Source organism: Lipotes vexillifer, unplaced genomic scaffold (genome assembly GCF_000442215.2).
Source record: "Lipotes vexillifer unplaced genomic scaffold, Lipotes_vexillifer_v1.1 scaffold342, whole genome shotgun sequence".
Lineage (NCBI taxonomy): Eukaryota > Metazoa > Chordata > Mammalia > Artiodactyla > Lipotidae > Lipotes > Lipotes vexillifer.
In genome coordinates this window covers 5,339,922-5,354,845 of record NW_006786802.1, presented here as the reverse complement: position 1 = coordinate 5,354,845, position 14,924 = coordinate 5,339,922, and the positions used below count along the sequence as shown (strand labels likewise).

The following is a 14,924-nucleotide window of genomic DNA, read 5'->3' as shown; positions in this document are numbered from 1 at the left end:
GCTTTCCTTGACCCAGTGGACAGGTGCTCCCTGGAGGTCCAGCTAGGCTCCGTGTGGGCGTGTGAGCCCATGCGACGCTGATGCTGCTTGTACCCCAGAAAGCAGTCCTGAGGTGCTGACACTGCTGTATCCACCACAGAGGCTAGGCCACTTCCAGAGCAGGGAGGGGGCCGGAGCGCCTTGACCTCTTTGGTGCCGAGGCCCATGACAGAGTGGGCTGAAGGGGAAGGGGCAGGTTCTGTGCCCACCCACAGCCCTTGAGGCCCTTTCTGCCAACTTGGTAGTGCTTGTCGTCTTGACCTGGCGTGTTGTGCCAGGTGCAGCCCCCTCCCCGCCCCCCGCCACCGTGCTCTGCTTGCATCACCTCCACTGAATCCCCTCAAAGCCCTGGGTGGTCTGAACGTTATTCTCCCTTTCTTTCAAATGACGAAAACTGCGACTCAAGGAGGATAAGTAACTTTCTCAGGGTCATGCATCTTAGACGTGATGGACCTGGGGTCGTTTTCCTTTTCTTCTTCTTTCGTTTATAGGCTCTATTTATTTTTTGTGTATTCACATACATATTTTATAAATTTAAAAAAATTATTTATTTATTTTTGGCTGTGATGGGTCTTTGTTGCTGTGCGCGGGCTTTCTCTAGTTGCGGTGAGCGGGGGCTACTCTTTGTTGAGGTGCGCGGGCTTCTCATTGCGGTGGCTTCTCTTGCTGCGGGGCACGGGCTCCAGGCGCGCGGGCTCTAGAGCGCAGGCTCAGTAGTTGTGGCTCACAGGCTTAGTTGCTCTGCGGCATGTGGGATCTTTCCGGACCAGGGCTCGAACCCGTGTCCCCTAGCATTGGCAGGTGGATTCTTAACCACTGCGCCACCAGGGAAGTCCCCACATACATATTTATACACACACACACACACACACACACACACACACACACACCCCCGACAAACATGCCAGGAACACATCTTTCCATGTTAATAAACTTAGAGCGTCACTTCAATGATCAGTCGCTTTATATTGCCCTTTGAGTTTTTCTGTTAGGGTCGTTATTTTTCATTTTATGTATTTATTTAAAAAACCCTTTATTGAGGTATGAGTGACATACAGAAAGCTGTGCATTTTTATTGTATGCAACTTCATAAGTGTGGAGGTAAGTATACACCCGTGAAACCATCACCACAATCCATGCCATAAACCTGTCCCTCACAGCCTAAATTTTCCTCCCCCCTTTTAGCTTATCATTAGTATTTTTGAGATAAGAACACATAAAACCTACCGTCTTGAAAAAAATTTTTTTTAATATATTTTTATTTAGTTTTGGTTGCATTGGGTTTTTGTTGCTGCATGCAGGCTTTCTCTAGTTGCGGCGAGCTGGGGCTACTCTTTGTTGCGGTGAGTGGGCTTTTCATCGCAATGGCTTCTCTTGTTGCAGAGCGCAGGCTCTAGGCGCGCGGGCTTCAGTAGTTGTGGTGTGGGGGCTTCAGTAGTTGTGGCTCGCAGGCTCTAGAGTGCAGGCTCAGTAGTTGTGGTGCACAGGCTTAGTTGCACTGCAGCATGTGGGATCTTCCCGGACCAGGGATTGAACCCATGTCCCCTGCGTTGGCAGGCGGATTCTCAACCACTGCGCCACCAGGGAAGTCTCTTGAAAAAATTTTAAGTGTACAATACAGTGTTGTTAACGATAGGCACTATGTATATGGTCGATCTTGTATTTTCTACTGAAAACTTAAAAAGAATTGCATAAGCTATATTATAACAATAGAAATAGAAACTGAAAATGAGGAGAAGTAAGATTCGTTCACTCTGACAAAGCAGCAGTTTTGGTGTTTCTGTGTCCTGGTTCAGTCCTAATCCATTCTAGACATGACCTTCACCATGTGGATTTTTCACAGGATACCCTTCCACAATATGGTTCAAGCTGCTGCATCTTTTTGATAGCTGCATTGTATTCCACTGTAAGAATGTGTTGTGATTTATCTTCCCCAGACTGATGCACATACTGTTTTCAGTGTTTTGCAGTTACAAATAGTGCTGCAATGAATAATTTTGTACATATGTCAAATTTCACACATGTGAAAGTGTTTATAGGGTAAATTACTTGATGTAGGTTTGCTATGTCAAAAGGTGTGTGTGTATATTAGTGAGTCTGTTAGATATGATGAAACTGCCTGCCCCAGACGTTGTGCTGAATCACACGCCCGCCAGGGGTGAGCGTGAGTGTCTGTTTCCCCCCTGGCCTAGCCAACACAGATTTATGAAATGCTTTGATCTTTGCCAATTGGGTAGGTAGAAATGGTTTTCCATAGTAGTTTTAATTTGCATTTCTCTTGTTATGGGTGAGGTCAGCTTCTTTCCAAATATTTAAGAGATTTGTATTGTCTTTCTGTGAACTTTCTGTTCATCCTCTTCTCCCATTTTTCTACTGGGTTATTGTTCTTTTTGATTTGTAGGAACTCTTTACATATGAGGGAGATTAGCTCTTTAGGGAGATAAAAATTGCAAATGTCTCCATAATCTCTCGCTCATCTTTTGATTTTGCTTTTGATAGTTTTTACTAGGTAGAAAAATAATTTTTAATTGTAATCGAACTTATCAGTCTTTTCATTGTGGCTTTTAGGTTTTGGATCAGGTTAGAAAGGACTTACTCACTACAGCATTATATGAGAATTCTTTCATGGTTTCTTGCTCTTTGGAAATCATCCTGGTATAAATTATGCCTCCAGCTTTCTCTCCCTCCTCTGGGCTCTGCTGACTTTTTAAATAGGCAACTCAGCAGTGCAGAAGTTAAGACTTATGCCTAAAACTTTCTTGCTCTTTCCAGGACAGTGGCTACTCTGGGTTGAATCTTCTGTCACCGGCAGACCCACTGTCTGGGTGGGCCGTGGGAAGCCCAGTGTTCTGCCATCTTGGGCAGAAGCAGCACCACACGAGGTCCCTGAAGACCAGCTAGACTTTCCCCTTTCTGTTCTTTGTTATCGAGGCGAAAGGGATCAGGAATGAAACATGCGCATGAACGTGTTTTCATTCTAAAGGGGGAGCCTAGTGAAGATAGTGCTTAAAGGAATGAATAACTAATGGTGGAATTTCAGGCAAGAGTTGGGGGAAGACATAGCTGTTCTTTCCAATACGGGAACCTGGTTGTTTAGTTATCCATATATACATGCTATGTATTATTGTGCATTCATTTATTTTTAGTTAGTAAACCTTGTTGCCTGAACACCTCCTGTGCGCAGAGCCCTTTGCAGACACCTGGGGGAAGGGGGCACCAAGGTCTCTGCCTTCTGAAAACTTGTGCCTGGAGCTGAGTTTCCTCTTGACACATAGAAGGTGTTAGTGCACATCTGCTGAAGGAGTGAATGCGTGAATCTCTGTCAAGATGCGTGAATGAATAGATGAACTCTTCCCAGGCAATTACTAACCATCATTAGAATTGGCCCAGGAGATGGCAAACTGGATTTATTATCTCTGGCGGCTGGAGCCTTGCGGGGAAGGGGTGACGAGGTATTTGTGTTTTAGAGGAGAGATTGACTAGGCTAATGCCTAATCCAGAGGAAGAGTGGAAGGGAGGATTTCAGGAGCAAAGAACAATTCCCAACTCCACCCCTGGAATTAGCCCTCTGGGGCCAGATGGCAACACGCAGGCTTTTCAGCTTTTCCTCAGTTCTCTTTGTTTTATGATTTAGCCTCCGTTCCTAGCCCAGCCCAGAGCTGGGCCTCAGAGGTTTGACATAACCATCTCCTTTGGCAGAGGGAAAACCGAGGCCCGGATCAGGTAAGGGTCACAGAACACGTTAGTGGCAGAGCTGGGACTGGAGCACAGGTCTCTAGACCTCAAGACTGAGTGACAGCTTGTGGTCCCTAGAGGCTGGGGTAGAGTCAGCCTGGGAGTTCTTGGGGAGCAGGGCTGTCTGGGGGCATATGCTATTGGGGGCTTTGGCTTTTGCTTCTGCCTCGTGGCTTTGCAGACTGTCACCAGGAGGCGGGGAGATAAAGTGGAGGGTCGTTAGGGGCTCTGCCCCCTGTGCACCTCTGTCTCTCCTGTTTGGACCTCATGGTTGGGCTTCCTCAGCTCTAGGAATTGAGCCTTCCTTCTGGGCGCATTGGCTATTTTGTCCTCACAAACTTGGCCTGTTGGCCCTGAGGACCTGCGCCTTGCTCTCCCCCGAACTTGGGTATCAGCACCTCAGTTTACTGATGAGAAAACTGAGGCCCAGAGTGTGAGAGACTCTGCCACTCCTATGGCCAAGGGTAGCAGAGCTGGGATTTGAACCCAGGCCTCCTCCTTCCCGGTACAGCTCACCTGCGGAAAGGTGTGACACAGCAGGTGTTTCCTGTTCTGGGGGAGACCCTTTTGTCTGTTTTCATCATCTTCCGCCCTAATGCCCGCCCCCCCAGCCCCCTCACCAAAGCCGCCCTGCCTCCTGTCTGCCACCTTTCTGCCTGGCTCAGGACTCGAGTTGGTTGGCTCATCCATCTGTCCGTCCCACAAGCATCTGCCAGGGCCTAGCTGCAGGACACAGACTTAAATCCCACCACAGTTTGGTGAGGCAGGTGCGGTGAGGCAGGTGATAGAAGTCTCGGAAGGCCTCCCGAGGGGGGCAGATGTCCAGGAGAGAATGGTATGGGGAGGGAGGTTAGGCCCCGGCACGGGCTAAGGCCTGGGGAGGCCCTTAGTCCCATGAGGTTTTCTGGGTGCCCCTAGCTGCCAGGCCGGGGCTGGTGGCTCTCCTTCACAGAGCTCTGGGTCTCCTGAGGGAGGTGGCATTAACATGAGTCCCTCAGCAAACAGAAAGTCTGCCAGTGACCCAACCCACCAGGCACTGGGCTGGCCTAGGGGGCAAGACTGTGCTGGTGGGTTCCCGGCTGCAGCAGTACGGTCACCTGGGCGGGGCGTGGGTACAGGGTCCGGCCTGAGGGGCTTGAGTGGGCCCTCTCCTCTCCTTAGGCCTGCCTGCCCGCCCCGCTTCACACCCCGAGGCCCCACTTCCCCTTTCTGGGGCCACCAGGCCCTGCACAGCTCCGGGGCCTCTGCCAGGGCAGGGCCAGAGGAAGCCGGGCTGGGTTCCTGCCAGTGTTGCTTGGGTGAGGAAGTGGGTATCCTGTCTGTGTCTGTGAAAGCTGGGGTGGGCTAGAACTCCCCCAGGGGTGTGGTAGGGCTGGGGGTGCTGCCAGATCAGCCAGTTCCACTGGGGAAGGATTTCCTGAGCACCCCTGAGGGCCCAGTCCTGCAGTCATAATTCGAGGTCCCAGCGCCCTATCTCCAGCAGCTCTTCTAGCTGAGGAACCTGGACCCCCGCCTGTCAGTATTTTGCAAGAAGACCCCAGTCCTGTCTTGTTGCAAGGAAGGGAGAAGACGGTGTGTATGGGGTAGTTCAGAGGGCTTCCGGGAGGAAGAGGCCCTCCTGGATCTTGCTGGCTTCGAGGAGGCTCCCTGGCATGGCTGCCTCATCTTGCCCCTGGAAGGCAGAGGGAGGTACCTTGATGGAGTCCACTTTGCCCCCCACCCTCTGTCTGGGGCCTTGAAGGGGGAGGGCAGAAAGGGGTTAGCATTTTGAGATGTTATGGGCTCTTTGAATGTCAGCATTGGGAGGGTGACGGCCAGGACCCTGAGTGGCCTGTATTCAAATCCCAGCTCTCTTTTACTAGCTTTGTGACCTCAGGCAAGTAACTGAATCTCTCTTTGCCTCAGCTCCCACATCCATAAAACAGACACAGCAGTCTTACCTACAGGGCAGGGGTGCAGATTTAGAGAGACTACAGTGCTGGGTACACAATAAGCAGTCAGTAGATTTTGTGATGGTCTGTCCTACTCAGTCACAGGCCCTGCGGCTGCGGGGAACTGAGTCCACCAGGATCGCTTGGGGGAAGAGCTTGATTCTGCCGGTATCAGTTTCTACCTAAGTATACCCCTCCGCTCCCTAATTCCTCCCGCAGGGGAGGAATCTCTGGAGGGTACTGGCCTCCTGCAGCCTTGGGCCCCGTGCTGCCCTGCTTAGTTTGGGACACGGTGACAGAGGTATGAGCTGGGGTGGGGATGGTGAAGGGTTCCCCTCCCTGGCCGGCGTCCCTCCAGAGGAGGTCTTAGCCAGGACTGGCTGTGTCTGCAGGGGCCCGCTCTCACCTTTGAGCTAACTTCTCCCGACTTGGACTCATCAAGGGGCCACGAGGGCTTTCTGGACACAGCAAACTGGGGTAGGAGGCCCAACATGGACCTTGGGACTCTTGGTTGCAAGTGGCAGAAGCTCACCCTGGCTTCAGCTGGGAGGGGTATTGATTATCCCTTGGGAGGAAATATCTGGGGGTTGCCTGAGCCTCAGACAGAGCTGGATCTGGGGGCCCCAGCGGGTATGTTCAGGACCCTGTCTCTCACCATTTCTCCATGTGGGCTTCCTTCTCAGGTGGGCTGTCTACTGTGGTGGCTCAGGTGGCTGCCAGCAGCTCCAGGCCGCTGGCAAAGAGAGCATCTTTTCCTCGTGGGCCAGCAAACGTCCCAAAGAGTAATCTCACTGACATGGTTCTGGTCACATTTGCATCTTTAAACCAGTCACTGCGGCTTGGGAGAGACTGTGCTGATGAGTCAGACCTGGGTCATGTGGCCCCTGAACCAGGGCTGAGAGAGGGGGAGAGGACCATTTCCAGCAAAAGCGGGAAGCACCCTCCCAACTGGACCCTTGGGGTCCCCCTCCTCCGTGAGATGGGGCTGTTCCCCTGCCAGAGTTATTGTGAGGTGTGAGTGGCAGTGAGGGAGCCCTGGGAATCCAGCCTCTCCAGGTAAAAAGGGCCTCGATGTCTCTGCTCTTGGTGTCTTTGGAGTTCACAAAGGACCCGTGGGGTGTGGGTGAGGGAGTGACGGGGAGGCAGAGCCTGGCTTGACCTCAGGTTGGACTTCCGGCCAGAGCAGCGCCCAGTGCTGGAGAAGACCGCCCTGAGAGGGGATGAGCTTCCCATCACCGAGGCCTGCGAGCTGAGGTTGCGGCAACACTTGTTGGAGACCTGGCAGAGGGGTTCATCCAGGGACTCATAGGGGCCCTCCCAGTTATCAGCTGAGTTGGCAACTGGCAGAAGAACTGGAGATTGGGTAGAGGGGCCTTGAAACCTGCCCTGACAGAGGGGGCCTCTGGGTCTCATTTTGTGGGCTGGCTCCTGGAGAGGAGCTGGCCTGTGGAGGTGCCTGTTGGTGCTGGGTTGTCTGCAGGAGGGAGAGGTGCCATTCCTCCCAGCCCTGCCTTGTTCTGCTGGAGCTGGACGGGGTCCCTGGGCGGGCCTAGTCTCCGTGCCCAGTACTGCCCGTTGTCTGCCTCCTCTCCCGCCTGCCGTTGCCCAGGAAGTGGCCTAATTAGATCCCCAGGAGGAGTGTTTACCAGGCCTGAGTTCCCAAGACTCTCAGAATCTTCCAACTAATCCTCCTCTCTCCATGCCTGGCTCAGCCCGGCTTTGTGTGCCTGGAAGGGCAGGTTGGCACCTGGGGGTGAAAGGCTCCATGCTGGACACAGCAAACTGGGGTAGGAGGCCCAACATGGACCTTGGGACTCTTGGTTGCAAGTGGCAGAAGCTCACCCTGGCTTCAGCTGGGAGGGGTATTGATTATCCCTTGGGAGGAAATATCTGGGGGTTGCCTGAGCCTCAGACAGAGCTGGATCTGGGGGCCCCAGCGGGTATGTTCAGGACCCTGTCTCTCACCATTTCTCCATGTGGGCTTCCTTCTCAGGTGGGCTGTCTACTGTGGTGGCTCAGGTGGCTGCCAGCAGCTCCAGGCCGCTGGCAAAGAGAGCATCTTTTCCTCGTGGGCCAGCAAACGTCCCAAAGAGTAATCTCACTGACATGGTTCTGGTCACATTTGCATCTTTAAACCAGTCACTGCGGCTTGGGAGAGACTGTGCTGATGAGTCAGACCTGGGTCATGTGGCCCCTGAACCAGGGCTGAGAGAGGGGGAGAGGACCATTTCCAGCAAAAGCGGGAAGCACCCTCCCAACTGGACCCTTGGGGTCCCCCTCCTCCGTGAGATGGGGCTGTTCCCCTGCCAGAGTTATTGTGAGGTGTGAGTGGCAGTGAGGGAGCCCTGGGAATCCAGCCTCTCCAGGTAAAAAGGGCCTCGATGTCTCTGCTCTTGGTGTCTTTGGAGTTCACAAAGGACCCGTGGGGTGTGGGTGAGGGAGTGACGGGGAGGCAGAGCCTGGCTTGACCTCAGGTTGGACTTCCGGCCAGAGCAGCGCCCAGTGCTGGAGAAGACCGCCCTGAGAGGGGATGAGCTTCCCATCACCGAGGCCTGCGAGCTGAGGTTGCGGCAACACTTGTTGGAGACCTGGCAGAGGGGTTCATCCAGGGACTCATAGGGGCCCTCCCAGTTATCAGCTGAGTTGGCAACTGGCAGAAGAACTGGAGATTGGGTAGAGGGGCCTTGAAACCTGCCCTGACAGAGGGGGCCTCTGGGTCTCATTTTGTGGGCTGGCTCCTGGAGAGGAGCTGGCCTGTGGAGGTGCCTGTTGGTGCTGGGTTGTCTGCAGGAGGGAGAGGTGCCATTCCTCCCAGCCCTGCCTTGTTCTGCTGGAGCTGGACGGGGTCCCTGGGCGGGCCTAGTCTCCGTGCCCAGTACTGCCCGTTGTCTGCCTCCTCTCCCGCCTGCCGTTGCCCAGGAAGTGGCCTAATTAGATCCCCAGGAGGAGTGTTTACCAGGCCTGAGTTCCCAAGACTCTCAGAATCTTCCAACTAATCCTCCTCTCTCCATGCCTGGCTCAGCCCGGCTTTGTGTGCCTGGAAGGGCAGGTTGGCACCTGGGGGTGAAAGGCTCCATGGTGTGTGTGTGTGTGTGTGTGTGTGTGTGTGTGTGTGTGTGTGTGTGTGTGCGTGCGCGCGCACGCACGTGCGCACACACGTGCGTACACGTGCACACTTGTGCATGTCCTGGCCACCCACAGCTCTGCTCTGGGGGCTTTGCCTGGGGGATGGAGCAGCTGTGGGGAGTTGCCTTGGCTCCTTAGAGTTTGGGGTTTCTCAGCCTGGCAGTCCCGGTGCACTGGTGTTTGCACCAGGCCAGAGGGACAGACAGTGTTGTGTATACTTCTGACAACTGGTTCAGTCACTGGGACCTGCTGCTTCTGGAAGGAGCTCCATGGGGAAGCCTTTCTCAGCTCAGTAAGACAGTGAGGCTGGGCCAAGGAGCCCTGGTTTGGAAGCTGGCAGACACAGGTTTGAATCCCAGCCCTTCTACCAACCAGCTCCAGCTGTGTAATGTTAGGCAAGGCACGCTCCCTCTCTGGGTTCAGTTTTACATCTGGGAAATGGCTGTAACACCTTGGCCTTAGCAGGTTATGAAGGCGAGAGTGGAGATGGATGTGCAGGCACCTGGCGTGACAGCATGACAGCTGTTTTCCACATGCCCTGGAGTGGGGGCTTCTCAGGGTAGGGACCTTACCTTGTTTCGTGACCCCTTTAGCACAGGGCTGGGCATATATGGTTAGTACTCAAAAATGCCTCTTGTGGAACAAAGACTGGTGAGTATTGCTTTAGAGGTGGCAAACTAGTGGGCTGCAGTATGCAAATTTTATAAATTTTTTAAAATAGAAGTAATGTTGATTTACAGTGCTGTGCAGATCTCTGCTGTGCAGCAAAGTGAGTTGGTTACACATATATTTATGTTCTTTTCCATTGTGGTTTATCCCAGGAGATTGGATATAGTTCCCTGTGCTATACGGTAGGACCTTGTTGTTTATCTCTTCTAAATGTAATCGTTTGCATCTACCAGCCCCGAACTCCAGTGCATCCCTCTCCCTCCCCTCTCCCCCGGCAGCTACAAGTCTGATCTCTATATCTATGAGTCTGTTTCTGTTTTGTAGATACGTTCATTTGTGCCATGTTTTAGATTCCCCATGTAAGTGATATCATTTGGTACTTGTCTTTCTCTTTCTGACTTACTTCACTTAGCATGATAATCTCTAGTTGCGTCCATGTTGCTGCAGATGACATTATTTCATCCTTTTTTCATGGCTGAGTAATATTCCATTGTACATATGTACCACATCTTCTTTATCCATTCATCTGTCGATGGATGTTCAGGTTTTTCCACGTTTTGGCTATTGGCACCAAGCAAATTTTAAAAATCAGCTGGCAGCAGTTGGAAATCAGTATTTCACGTAGAAATCAGATTTGTAGCTTTTGTCCAAACACTTTGCACACTTTGGCGGTCCTGGCCCAACCCCCTCAGGGTTGCCTGGGTTAAACAGGTTGTTGCCGAGGCCTGTAGACACCTGCCTGGGCCCAGAAGGAGCAGAGGGGCCAGGACTCCAGGCAAACAGCCCCTTCCTCCCCCGCCAAATATGTGGTTTTTCCATTTTGTTCCTGGGGTTTGAGGAACAGGAGCTCCCAGGTGGAATAGTGCCACAGGTGACTCCTGATCCAAGGTGGCCCCAGGTTACTCAAGGCAGTTGGCACTCACTGGGGGACTTCACTCAGACTCTGGGATTCTGGGTGCCCTGCTATTTTGCCTTTGGGGGCTCTGGACCAACTTTCCTTCACAGCTTCCACCAGTGGCCATTTGTACCCTTTGTGACTGCCCTGAGCCTTCCCATGTCTTACCACCTCCCTGCTCCCTGCCCTGCCCTGGTTCCTATCGCTGATGCAGGCCTGGAGGATGTTGGGGGCCTGGACTCCTGGTCCAGGGCTGCTCCCTTGACACGAGGTTCCTGCTGGGAATATGTCAGCCACCCCAAGCCCCAGTCGCTGCATGTAGGGATTGCACATTTTTTTGGTAACTTTCTCTCCCTGGAGACTGGGAGCCCTAGGGGTAGAGAGAGCTAGCCTGACACACAGGAGATATAATGGGCCTGGTGTGCCATAGGCATGGTTAACAAGCTGTTTGGGAATAAACAAATGGGCAAATAAATGAATGGTGCTGGGGAAAGAGGGAGCCCCTCTGGGCTAAGCATTGCAAGCCTGGGGTCCGCTCCCAACTTTGTCATAAAGGGTCCACCGTGTTCTTCTCTGAGGTTCAGTCTCCTTATCTATGAAGTGGAGCTTGCAAGGTTCTTAAATTCTTGTCAGTGGGCCCTTTTAGAAATATTCAGTCTTATGTGGAAGCTTAGCATAATATGAATGCAAGGGGTATGCTCTGAGGGAAGCTGGCGTTAGTGTCTGAGACACAAGACTCATTGAGAAGTTCCAGTAATCGAGCGAGTGAGGTCTTTGCACAAGAACCATTGGAACAGAAGAAAGCCTGCAAACAGACTTCACATGCATGGCCGCCTGACTTAGGACAAAGGTGCCTCCACTAAAACTCTTGAAGGAAGGATGGTGGCTCCATGAAAGGCTGGTGGGGTAATTAGCTATCCATTCAGAATAAAGAAGCTTGATCCCTGCCTCACACCATACACAAGAATTCCTTGAGATGGATTGGAGACCTACATGTGAAAGTAAACTGTTCAAACTTCTAGAGCAGTGCTTTCCAGTAGAAGTTTCTGGATAATAGAAGGGCTCTATATCTGTGCTGCCCAATGTAATAAACGCTAGCTGCGTGTGGCTGTTGAGCACTTGAAATGTGACTGGTGTGGCTGAGGGGCTGAAATTTTTTTTTTAACTTTAAAAATGTTTTAAATGTAATCATCAAGCTATTATTATTCTCAAAAAAATTAAGTAATTTATTAACTTAATCCCACCTTCAGTTCACATTTAGATTTTTCACCAGTCGTTTCAACATTTTTTTTGTAGTTGCAGCTTTTAAAAATCAAAATCCAGGTAAAGTCCATTATATTGCATTGGGTTTGTAAGCTTTTTAAATTTATTTTATTCTGTAACATCCCCACTCTCTCTCATGGTACTGACTGGTTAATAATGGGTTATTTGTCCTGTAGGCCAGTAGTTTTCAAAGTGTCGACCAGCAGCTTCAGCATCTTCTGGGAACATGTGAGAGATGCACATTTCTTCTCAGGCCCCTTCCAGTCCAACTGACACTGGGAATGCAGCCCAGTGATTTGTGTTTGAACAAGCCCTCCAAGATCTCTCCTGGGTACCACTGTTGTTGACTAGCCCACATCATAGATTTGGCTAGTTGCCACCTGCTGCCGCCATTTATCTTCTCCGAGTAGCCTCTATATGGGACTGAACTTTTAATTTCATTTTTAATCATCTTAAATTAAATTCTTGATAGTCATATGTGGCTAGTGGCTACTGTATTGGACCGCGCAGTTCTCGGAAACACAGGAGACCAGCTTTATGACCTTGGGGTGGGCCAAGCTTTAAAGACCTAAAAGTTAGGCTTGGTTCAGGTTGATAAATCAGATCTGGGGCTGTGAGGCCTGGCCTTGCTCTCGCCCGATGCCAGCCTTCCCGGTCCAGGTCAAATCTTGGTCTGCTTTGTGTCTCTGCAGAGCTGAGGACCCTGCATGTCTGTTCATTTGGGCCTGGATGCAAAAGCAGATGCGGGCGGTGCAGTGAGCAAGGCCTGGCGGCTGGGGCAGTGCAGGCCCCGTGTGTCCATGGAGCTGCTGGCTGAGGGGACTCCCGCCCAGCCCCGCCTGCCAGGCTCGGAGAAACCAGAGGCCTAGGCGCACAGGGGTGGGTGTCGGCAGACAGATGCTCCCCAGGCTGCGGGGTCTCCTGCGTGGACTGCTGGGCGGGTGTGCCAGGGGTGGAGGATGCCGGCCAAGGGGCGTTACTTCCTCAACGAGGGCGAGGAGGACCCCAACCACGACACGCTCTACGAGAAGTACCGCCTCACCAGCCAGCATGGGCCGCTGCTACTCACACTCCTGTTGGTGGCCATCACTGCCTGTGTCGTCCTCATCATCATCGCCTTCAGCTACGGGGTGAGTGGGGGCAGCCCGTGGGCGTTGGGGGCTTCCCTGGGCTCCAGGTTTCAGCTCTGACGCTTTGTACTTGTGAGGCCTTGGGCAAGTCATTATCTTCTTTTTTTTTTTTTTTTTTTTTTTTTCCTTGCGTTATGCGGGCCTCTCACTGTTGTGGCCTCTCCCATTTGCGGAGCACAGGCTCCGGACGCGCAGGCTCAGTGGCCACGGCTCACGGGCCCAGCCGCTCCGCGGCATGTGGGATCTTCCCGAAACGGGGCACGAACCCGCGTCTCCTGCATCGGCAGGCGGACTCTCAAGCACTGCGCCACCAGGGAAGCCCCATTATCTTCTTTAAGCCTGAGTTCCTGCATCTGTAAAGTGCTATGGAGCATATTTAGGCTGGAGGAAGACACATTTTTTATTTTAATTTTTAAGTCTGGGGTAGTTTTAGATGTTACATTAATTTGGCCAAATAAATTACCCTCACTTTTCCCCACAATGGACTTTGACTTTACTGAAGGCCTGTGTATCACTTGCTCCCACTTCCAGTACCGTGGCAGACATCATGCATCAATCCCAGCACTCTTTCTCACGGAGCCGGCCAGGGTGGGGGGTTGTGTGTCTCAGAATCCTTCTTAAGACAGCAGGCACCACTAATATTATCTCTGACTTAGGCCTTGTTCTGCTATAGCCATTACCTCTGCGTGGCTGTTGAGCACTTGAAATGTGGCTAGTATGACTGAGGAACTGAATTTTCAATTTTATCTTCAATTATTGGGAATTTAAATCTGAATAGCCACATGTGGCTAGTGGTTGCTGTATGGGACAGTAAAGTTCTAGAAGAAACCATCAGAGACTACAGGCTGTTAACAGGGTGATATGTGTAAGGTGGCCAGCACCCAGTAGGTGCTCTGCCGGTGCTGCCTGTATCTCTGTGGATGTAAACCCGAGAGCCTTTGTTTTGTCATTCGGCACATAGTTACTGAGCACCTACTGGGTGCTGGCCCCAGATTAGTCTCTGTGCTCATGGAGCTTACGGGCCTCTGGGGGAAACCAGGTGCTGTCCACCTGTGAACGTCTTGCCTGTTACCTCTTCACCCCAGAGTGTCACACTTCTGTACCTTTCCTTCAGCTCTTCCCCTGTCTGGGTTGCCTTTGGTCGTATTTCCTCATAAACATCCATTCATGCTTTAAGAGTTAGGAGCAGTGGCCTCTCACCCAGGAGGCTTTCCACAGCTTTGCTCCTGTGCTCTTGTACCTGTGCCCTGCAGGTGTGCACAGAGCTTCTGGGGACCCTGGGGGACGCCTGAGGGGGAGGGGTGGGGAGTGAGAACGTCACAGGGCTGGGCCCCACAGGTGACTGGGGAAAGGTGGTGGTGAAGGCACCCCTAGCAGAGGCAGTAGCACAAAGCCTGAGGTAAGAAAGAACTTGATGTTTAGAGGGAGGATGGACACCACCCACGTGGAGGAAGCAGCAAGTGACCTTGCTTAGGGCAGGCTGGGCAGGCTAACCTGGCAGGCTTTCTGGAGGAGGTGGCACCCCGCTGGGGAAAGCTATGGCATTTCTGTGTGTGTTCACCCCCACCCCCTCCCCCCAGGACCCCTCCAGACACCAGGCTGTCCTGGGGACGGCGTTCTTCACGCTTGCTGTGTTTGTGGCTCTCTACGCGCTCGTGTATGTTGAGTGCCTCGTCCGCCGGTGGCTCAGGGCCTCGGCGCTACTCATCTGGGCCTGCCTTGTGACGCTGGGCTACGTGCTGGTGTTTGACTCATGGATGAAGGAGGCCTGTGACTGGGAGCAGGTAACAGGGCAGGGGCCCCTGGCGCCCCTGGGGGCTGGGTGCTGCCAGCCAGCTGTGCACTCGGTAGCTCCTGCCCTCTCTGGGCATCAGATCCCTTCTGGAGACTGGGCCCGCGTTGGGTGTGCCAGCCATGGGCCCCTCCCTCTCTCGGGGCTGTGGTTCTGTGACTGAGGATGGGCCCTGCGCTGATCCTGTTCTCTCAGCTCTGTGCTGATGAGATGGGGGTGAGAAGAGTGTCCACTTGAACGTGTGGCTGTGCTGTTTCTGGAAATGACACATCTCCAACTCAAAGAGGCAAAAAGGCACAAATCGGCTCACGTGCTGGAAAGGGCCCAGGGTTGGTCTGGGGCTT

General features: G+C 52.6%; 1 protein-coding gene across 1 annotated transcript in view; it reads left to right on the top strand.

The window, feature by feature from the left end:
* The first annotated feature begins 6,998 nt into the window (after positions 1–6,998).
* Positions 6,999–14,924, top strand: part of ADCY7 (adenylate cyclase 7) — a 31,473-nt gene continuing 23,547 nt past the window's right edge. The window contains exons 1-3 of the mRNA XM_007459478.1: positions 6,999–7,025; positions 12,609–12,788; positions 14,369–14,572. Of these exons, the coding sequence (XP_007459540.1) occupies positions 12,618–12,788; positions 14,369–14,572 (375 nt within the window). The 5' untranslated portion in view covers positions 6,999–7,025; positions 12,609–12,617. The remainder of the gene's footprint in view (positions 7,026–12,608; positions 12,789–14,368; positions 14,573–14,924) is intronic.